This window comes from Triticum aestivum, chromosome 4A (genome assembly GCF_018294505.1).
Source record: "Triticum aestivum cultivar Chinese Spring chromosome 4A, IWGSC CS RefSeq v2.1, whole genome shotgun sequence".
Classification (NCBI taxonomy): domain Eukaryota; kingdom Viridiplantae; phylum Streptophyta; class Magnoliopsida; order Poales; family Poaceae; genus Triticum; species Triticum aestivum.
Window position 1 is genome coordinate 753,867,568 of NC_057803.1, and position 9,457 is coordinate 753,877,024.

The 9,457-nt window shown below is 42.5% G+C and overlaps 1 protein-coding gene across 1 annotated transcript; it reads right to left on the minus strand.

The window, feature by feature from the left end:
• Positions 1 to 6,202: 6,202 nt before the first annotated feature.
• LOC123083687 (uveal autoantigen with coiled-coil domains and ankyrin repeats-like) lies at positions 6,203 to 7,781 on the minus strand. The gene is made up of 4 exons (XM_044505649.1): positions 7,214 to 7,781; positions 6,782 to 7,078; positions 6,654 to 6,704; positions 6,203 to 6,400 (listed from the first exon to the last, which is right to left on the minus strand). The coding sequence occupies exons 1-3, from the start codon at positions 7,482 to 7,484 to the stop codon at positions 6,676 to 6,678; spliced, it is 597 nt and encodes a 198-aa protein (XP_044361584.1). The 5' UTR covers positions 7,485 to 7,781; the 3' UTR covers positions 6,203 to 6,400; positions 6,654 to 6,675.
• Between the last annotated feature and the right edge of the window lie 1,676 nt (positions 7,782 to 9,457).

Here is a 9,457-nt window from a genome sequence, read left to right on the forward strand (position 1 = left end):
ATTTATCTTCTAGTGCAAATATTTATATCCCTAGTTATTATGACGGCTATCTATATTTATCTTCTAGAGCAGATACTTATATCCAGAAGACATACATTTGCAAGTGTTTCTTGGTGCCAAAACCTACGTTAAGCTAAAATAAGTAGACACAAGCTTCTATTAATAGTCCAAAGAGGCCAAGTATGCATGCTTAAACAATACACCATGTCTATTTAGTCACATGTGAGCTCTTCTTGATCATGAAAGGTACCAGGTACCACAAAAATAGTTCAGCACCATCCAAATTGAATAAAGACCGAATAAATTGGCAATGAATCCTAATGCAATGATTGGAATAAGAATAAGACAAAAAAAGAGAAGCAACATAATAAACAGAGAAAGATTAAACGGACAGGTGATATAATGTCTGCCTCTTCTCGGAAAATCTAATGGCAACTCTATCAATTTCAAGTACTCTTATTGTAGATAACATCAGCATAAAACTTATGTATATCTATTGATTCAAGGCTATGGATTTCTTTCTTGAAAAGGAACGCAATTTATATATGAAAGGTAGCAGCTTTCATCGAAAAAGATTCTTGCTCCTGACACATAATTTCTTTACCGGTTTCTCAGCTATGAAGAAGAAAATGATTTCTTCCTCGCGGACAGAACTAATGGGCACCAAGAGCATTTGCACATTTCAATTCACTTGATGCTTTAACAAAGTGCCTCCTCTGCCCGAACAACTGAACACAAATGCGTCCTCTCATAGCCATGGCGGTGAACCTGCAGAGCAAACGCATGCAATGACTGAAATGAATGGGATGCTTTGCTCGGTTCTTCGAGGCCCATGCATACTATAACAGATTAATACCTGTGTCCGTCCTCCAAACAGGGCACGGCCGGCACGGTCTCCTCCAATCAGTGCAACGGACCACATCCTGCTTTGTTCGGCGGCGTCTGCGGCGTCCGTGGGGATCCGTGGCCATTTCTTTTAATGATCAAACATGACTCTTGCATAAGTGATATCAGTATCTGATTAAGATGATTTTTTAAGGCACCAAAACAAGAACTGGGTGAAGACAATAATAATAGATATTAGTATCCGACTAAGATGATCTAGCTAAATACCTGTGGGTTGCCACAGAATAACTCCTCTTGACATGCACGTCAATTGCCTCCCTTTAATAGCCTCAAATGCATAAGTTTACAACTACGAGTCGTGCACGGGAACAAGATGTACACAAACATATATTCATTTCATTGATCAAAATAGATTTATAATAACTAATTTCATTTTTCAAAATAGACCAGCAATCCTAGAAGAAGAAAAGTAATATACAACATATATTGTAACTCCGCACTACAGCCACCGGCTACATCACCCATGCGGCTTCACCTTCGACAACTAATAAAACGGGAAATTTCTAATATCATCCACCTTGAATAATATAATAACATCCACTTTCATTTTATTTTTATCTTGGAGCCTCATGGTCACATGTTCTAGGAAATTTTAATTTCAGACAGCAATGATATCTACCAGCAATAAGATTTCTAGATGCCCAGAAATGCAGTATATTTCTATGTATGGAAATATTTTTCAGTAATAATGCATAGGGAAAAGATATAATCATTTTTCTGACCTCAACCTCGACAAGCACAACTGCATCAAGATGCCCACTATTGACACAATATCTCCAGCGCCCTTGCTCAGTCCCGGCCTCTTTGTGTACAGCAAAAGCAAGAACATAGCAACAAGACTGCTTGGACGCTATTGCTCCACTTGACTTTGTAGATTGCTTCCTCAGATGAAGTTTTAATTACCTCTAGTCCTGAAATAAAAGAATGAAAATAATTTAAAGCCTCAATGAAATGATGAGGGACTAACAAAAACTTCACTCATTTTTTCGAGGGAAAACTTCACTCATTTTGTTATACCTTCAAATTAAGGGAGTAAGAAAGTCCCTCAATGCGCAGTTGCAAAAAGAGTGGAAACATAACAAAGTAAAATAAACCTGACAATCGTCTAAAAGGGTCATTTACACTTTTTTTGTCTTATTTTTTCCTCATTTGAAAGGGACATCACATTGTTTTTGTGTAAGTGCTTTACATAAGAATATAAGAAGACATGAATCAGTTTCATTCTTGGAGAAGTGCAGACTATATGAATGTAACGCCATACAGAGGCATGTTTCATGTGTGGCAGAGGCAGAGGTAAGGCTAAAGATCAGGAGAACACTAATAGAACCTTACCTCTGCCACACATGAAACATAGATAGGAATTAACATGCATGAACACTAATAGAACCTTACCTCTGCCACACATGAACCTTACCTCTGCTAAATACATGAAAGTTGTGGTCATTTCTCCCACATAGATAGGAAATTCAGACCGAATTTCCTTGACTTTCTCATCAACTTTTTTCTGCATTTGTGGAGGTAGAGTTTTCCTCTCGGGTAAAATACACGTTCCAGACAGAGGCGACGAATCACCTTGGCTCCGCTGTAGGCAAACACAAGCATCAGCAAGAAAGTTTCAACCTCATATGTATGGCTTACTTTAGATAACAGGAAAACAAGCATTTGTGTGTCTTTTCACAAAGTGCCTAGAGGCCATATCACGCATCAAAACTACTTGGGGCCAATTAAAATTAACATGCAAAGCTCAAGAACAGGGTCACCAAGGCAGCAATATTATGCAATGAATAAAGCACTAGAACGAAAACTAATTAGACCAACGGAGGAGTCACATACCAACGAACAAATCCCCGAAACAGTTTGGTGAATGGGGCTTTGCACAAGGAGATCGAAAAATGCAGCAAAATGAGCAAGAACACGGGTTTGAACTGTGGGGGAATTTTTTCTGGAGGTAGACGAAGGAGATGGGTGCTAGAATAAGTGGAGGGGCGCACGTAGGACCCACGAGCCTGCCAGGCGCGCCCAGGGGGTGGGCGCGCCTTCTGGGCTCGTGACCCACTGGTGCATCCCCCTGACATGTTTTATATCTCAGAAATTCTTAAATATTCCAGAAAAAATCATACTTGAATTTCAGGGCATTTGGAGAACTTTTATTTTCAGGTCATTTTTTTATTGGACGGATAATACAGAAAACAGGAAAACAGTGATATTTTTATTATCTTTCTTCTAAATAACAAAAAGTAAAAGTTGGAAACATAAAGTTGTGACTTCTAAATTCATCCGTCTCATGTTCATCAAAAGAAATCCATCAACGAGGTTGATCAAGTCTCCTTGACGAACTTTTTTCGAATCACATAAAACCGGAGAATTTTCGAAAAATCACTAGGTTACCTCAACGGGGATATGCATATCCCCAACAATAAGTATATCATATCTCCTTGACAGTAGGTATGGGGAATTCAAAGCCTCCAATAATAATGGATGAAGATTTTTCAATAGAATTAATGCAATGAACTCGATATTGTTTCTTCGAAAAGTGCACCGTGTGCTCATTACCATTGACATGGAAAGTGACATTGCCTTTGTTGCAATCAATAACAGCCCCTACAGTGTTTAAAAAGGGTCTTCCAAGGATGACTGCCATGGCATCATCCTCGGGAATATCAAGAACAACAAAGTCTGTTAAGATAGTAACGTTCGCAACCACAACAAGCACATCCTCGCAAATGCCGATAGGTAAAGCAGTTGATTTGTCGGCCATTTGCAAAGAAATTTCAGTAGGTGTTAACTTATCCAATTCAAGTCTACGATATAAAGAGAGAGGCATAACACTAACACCGGCTCCAAGATCACATAAAGCAGTTCTAACATAATTTCCTTTAATGGAGCAAGGTATAGTGGGCACCCCAGGATCACCTAGTTTCTTAGGAGTCTCACCCTTAAAAGTGTAATTAGCAAGCATGGTGGAAATCTCAATATCAGGTATCTTTCTTTTATTAGTCACAATATCTTTCATGTATTTAGCATAAGGAGACTTTTTAAGCATATCAGTCAAACGCATTTGTAAAAAGATAGGTCTAATCATTTCAACAAAGCGCTCAAATTCCTCATCATCCTTTTTCTTGGATGGTTTGGGAGGGAAGGGCATGGGTTTCTGAACCCATTGTTCTCTTTCTTTACCATGCTTCCTAGCAACAAAATCACTCTTATCATATCTTTTATTCTTAGGTTGTGGGTTATCAAGATCAACAGAAGGTTCAATCTCCACATCATTATCATTACTAGGTTGAGCATCAACATGAACATCATTATTAATAGTGTCACTAGGTTCATGTTCATCACCAGATTGTGTCTCAGCGTCAGAAATAGATATGTCATTTGGGTTCTCAGGTGTAACAGCAACAGGTTTACTAGCATGCAAGTTCCTATCATCTTTTTTTTCTTCCTATTACCAGGATGACTAGGTGCATCGGCATTATTTTCTGAGAATCTTGCTCAATTCTCTTAGGACGGCCCTCAGGATACAAAGGTTCCTGAGTCATTTTACCACCTCTAGTAACAAATCTAACAGAATTATCATTCAATTCATTAAGCAAGTCATTTTGAGCCTTAAGTACTTGTTCTACTTGAGTAGTGACCATAGAAACATATTACCACCAACAAGTATGATGATGATGATGCATGACAGATTACCACCAACAAGTATTGCTAATGATGTGGTAGAAAAAAAACTATATTTGCTAGCCAATGTAAAAAACAAATAAGTAAGATGTCTACTTGTCATTGGATCAATGTCAGAAATGGATTATTTCTTTTGATTATGAACTTAGCACATTGTGAAATACGAAAATGTGTAGATTGTGAAGTTCAAAGAATGGCTGAAGATCATTAATTATGGACAGGCTCACATACTTTCATGTTGATTGCTTTTTACAGAGATAGCAGCTTAGATGAGAGAGATGCTGATCGTGGGTGGACCAATGAAGAATAAGAAAAAGAAGAAGGGTGATTTAATTGTATAAAAGGTAAACAATGTTACCTGATGTGCATGAGGGTCCTAAAGGTATGTTATTGAACCATAAATATGTTGCAATGCATAGAAAAATAATTAAAATATATGAAAGATAATGGTTGAAAGCACAATTCTTATTTAATAATGTGGGTCATAAAACATCACTTGTGTATTTTCCCTTGCATTTTTTAGTTGTTTTCCCTTATATTTTCATAATGTATTTCCCGTTGCAATGCACGGGCAATTTTCCTAGTGATATATAACGTCCGAGTTTCTTTCATATACCCAACAAATGTATCCATTGTGTGTTGAGACATGGACTCGCATTTGGAAGTAAAAAAAAGATTGTTTCTTATTTTCCTTAGAGAAAAATACTGGTTCTTTTGTGTTCTTCATTATTTCAATTGCATCTATTTTGCAGAAAAACTTCCAATCTATTCATCTTCGATCATGGCAGTACAACGAATACCAGAAATAAAAATTACATCCAGATTCGTAGACCACCTAGCGACGACTACAAGCACCGAAGCGAGCCGAAGGCGCGCCGCCATCATCGCCCCTCCATTGCCGGAGCCGGGCACAACTTATTGTAGTAGACAGTCGGGAAGTCGTCGTGCTAAGGCCCCATAGGACCAGCACCCCAGAACAGCAACCGTTGCCGATGAAAAATAACGTAGATCGGAAGGATCCAAACCGAAGACACACGAACGTAGACGAACAACGACGAGATCCGAGCAAATCCACCAAAGATAGATCTGCCGGAGACACACCTCCACACGCCCACCAACGATGCTAGACGCACCGCCGGAACGGGGGCTAGGCGGCGAGACCTTTATTCCATCTTCAGGGAGCCGCCGCCGTCTCGCCTTCCTGAGTAGGACACAAACCCTAACAAGATTGAAAAAAACGACTAAAAACGGAGCCCTCCCGCCGGCCTTGCAAGGATCCACCGCGCCTCCATGGCCCTAGGGCCACCGGAGACGAGGCGGACCTGCGCCGGCGCCGGCGAGAGGCACAAACCCTAACTTTCTTTCTTGGAGGAGGAGGAGGAGCAGGGTTTGATGCAGTACGTACAACAAAATAATTATTTCAATTGCATCTATCTATTTCTTTTGAGCTTCTCTTTTTCTTTTGAGATCTAGAATAGAAAAGTCTACTCACATTTTAGTCCCCTGAAGATATATATTGCTAACATCTTCACATCATTAAACATCGGTCAATGCAAAAGCTAACTGAAAAAACAAATAAGTAGAGAACGCTTGTTGCCACAGAAATCTGAATACACATGGTCATATTTGCCGGTAAGCGTCCCTGGTTGCAATTCAGAATAAGCAGTGCGGGTAAGGAACTAAAGCACGTAGGGAGATAAAACATGAGATAACAAATACGGCAGGAACCAAGTGTTTTTGAGGTTATATGTGGCTTTCTCGCCGGTCGGAACCTTATTTTCCATGAAAGGCAATATCCATCATAATTTCCACACGCCTACAAGAATGAACCAATAACTCAATCAGTCAATCACGATGTATCTCAAGCAAACAGCTTGGCACAAAAAGAGCTTTGTGTGCTAGCCAAGCAAAACAGCCACAACGAAGCAATATCCAAGAACCAAAACATACAAACCACGTAATCCCCTATTCCCAGGATGACATGACATGGAAGTGGGAGGGATCAATTAAATGAACATATATTCAGAAGAAAAATATACGTACAGATCAACATGAGTTCTGTGGTGTACCTTGACTCCTTCGAGACGTCCACTACTTGGAGAGGTCCAGGTTTTGCTCGACTGCAAAGAAGACAAAATTGATCGCATCACTCGGAATTCTTGAGTTCAAAAGAAGACACTCGACGGAGAGGAATTACCATCAAGCATGTCGGACATCTCTTTGGTAGTGTCCTTCAAGTACTTGGTAGTGTCCTTCAATTCTCTTATTTTCTTCGCCCACTCGGCCATCTTCTTCTTGAGTTTCGAGTTCTCCTCTTCAAGTTTGCCATTCTTCTCCCTCGCATCAGCAAGTGCCTTGTCCTTGTCTTCGAGCGCCTTCGCCCACTCGGCCATCTTCTTCTTGAGTTTCGAGTTCTCCTCTTCAAGTTTGCCATTCTTCTCCCTCGCATCAGCAAGTGCCTTGTCCTTGTCTTCGAGCGCCTTCTTCGTAGTATCTAAAGAAACAACATTGTTGAGTCGCGCTTGGAGTCGACGATTCTCACCACGCACTTCTATTCGAGTGGAGTCACTCGGTTCAAAGATGAAAGAAAAGAATTGATGGTTCATTCGGTTGACAAAAACAAATATACCTCCTTGAGTCCTCAGCTCAGCCTGGGCTTTCTCCAAGTCCAGCTGAAGCTGGTTGATCAGACGAAGGTCCGCAGGGTTGACATCTCGGTGAGGCTCATCCCCACCGCCATCGCCATATTTGTCCTCGCTGCCTTCGGTGTGGTCCGCGTGTACGCTCCCACCTTCACTGTTCTCTCCATCATGGGATTGCGTGAACGAACGTTGTTCATCTTCAGCACATATATAGAATGAAGTGACAGATGTATATGTACAAGAACATATAGGACGCATGAGTTACCTCCTCTTTGGGCCGCGTTGGCGCTTGTATCGATTGGGCCACCTGCCGTGCGCCTCCTCGGCGGGAAATGGCTCTCCGACCAACACAGAGTCGCTGTCGCCGACGGCCTTGGGTGCGGGCTGCTGCGCCTGCGCTTTTTTCGATCTCTTCCTCTTCACCGGCGACTTGACGACGGGCGTTTGCTTGCGGTTGCGGGTCGAGGCCCAAAGTGGTTGTTCCGTGGCCATAGCAGCGGCCGGCGGTAGGCCCTCCATGTCCATGGCTAGTTCAACGTCCAGCTCGCAGCTCCCTGGATGGCAAGGAGATCGTGGAGATGGATCTGAATTGTGGGGGGTTTTAAAAGGAGGAGATTGCGGGGGAGATCGTTTGAATTTTGATGATGATTTTCCGGACGATCAGTTTTGGTTGGCCGATCAATCCGGAACCGCGTTGTTGGAGCTGTCTTTGCTCATGGATCGATTCCTTCCATTTTAATTTTGATTTACTTACGTGGTAAGTATATTCCAGTTCCCTTCCTTAAATTGCTTATTACGTCCCCATGCCATCATATAGTACAATATATATTTTTTTTGCGGAAAAAACTTCCAATCTATTCATCTTCAATCATGGTAGTACAACGAAAACTAGAAATAATAAAAATTACATCCAGATCCGTAGACCACCTAGCGATGACTACAAGCACTGAAGCGAGCCGAAGGCGCGCCGCTGTCATCGCCCCTCCCTTGCCGGAGCCGGGCAAACCTTGTTGTAGTAGACAGTCGGGAAGTCGTCGTGCTAAGGCCCCGTAGAACCAACGCACCAGAACAGCAACCGCCGTGGATGAAGAGTGTAGATCAAAAGGATCCAACCTGAAAACACACGAACGAAGACGAACGACGAACAGATCCGAGCAAATCCACCAAAGACAGATCCGCCGGAGACACAACTCTACACGCCCACCGACAATGCAAGACGAACCACCGGAACGGGGGCTAGGCGGAGAGACCTTTATTCCATCTTCAGGGAGCCGCCACCGTCTCGCCTTCCTGAGCAGGACACAAACCCTAACAAAGCTCGAAAAAAGATCTAAAAACGGAGCCCTCCCACCGGCAAGGACCGAGATCTACTCCGCCTCCATGACCATACGGGCACCGGAGACGGGATAGACCGGCGCCGGCGCCGGTGGGAGGCAGAAAGCTAGGGTTCTTGGAGGCGGCGGCTAGGTGCGCGTCCCGTGTTTCCATGATTACCATCAGATTTGGAATACGTGATTGATTGATTGATTTTCTTTCTTTTTCAGTGTATGCACGCGGTTAATTTCCCCTTTTCCAAGGTATATATATGTGATTGATTTCCATTTACCGAGTGAAGTCTGAAATAAACCTTGTTTTCGTATGATCCACCTCCATATCCAGGTCGTTAGAGCCCTTGAGGTCTTCCCAAACAGGGATGGCGGATGTGGAGTGGGGCGAGACCTGAAACGCTGAGTCAGCTTCCCTCCCCCTCGCACTCTTTGCCCCCTAGTCTCCCTTTCTCTCTCTTGATGCATCGACTTCTTCTCTGTGGCGGCCATGGCGAAGAACGTATGATTGTGGCGACCTCTGATGAGCACTCCGACAGAAAAGAACAAGCATACATTCTTCTTCCGTGATGGTCATCATTCGGTGTTTCCCCCCTCTTCGGGCGCTATGTTTAGGGTTCAACAGGGGGAGGGGTCAAGTAGGATTTTTGGGAGGGGGGGGCGGATTTATGCCATGGTACAATAGTTCGATTTTTTGCTATGCACCAATTTCTTATACTTTGCTTCTAGTGTAGGATTTTCTCGTTGAAATCATGGAACCGACAGAGTTGTTGATTTTCATATTTGACTTTGGTGGCTAGTTCATACAAATTGCTCCACCTCTTGATTATGTGTGTGTGAGGGGGGGGGGGAGACTGGATTGTCGGAGATTGAGCGGACAAGATCTCATTACATGAGTTGAAAAGA

Excerpts from the sequence above, each read along its gene's own strand:
- LOC123083687 (XM_044505649.1), bottom strand. The coding sequence starts at position 7,484 with ATGCGTCCTATATGTTCTTGTACATATACATCTGTCACTTCATTCTAT. Across the intron at positions 7,079-7,213 it reads TGAGCTGAGGACTCAAGGAG|ATACTACGAAGAAGGCGCTC; the intron begins GTATATTTGTTT and ends TTGTTTCTTTAG. Across the intron at positions 6,705-6,781 it reads GATGTCCGACATGCTTGATG|TCGAGCAAAACCTGGACCTC; the intron begins GTAATTCCTCTC and ends TCTTCTTTGCAG.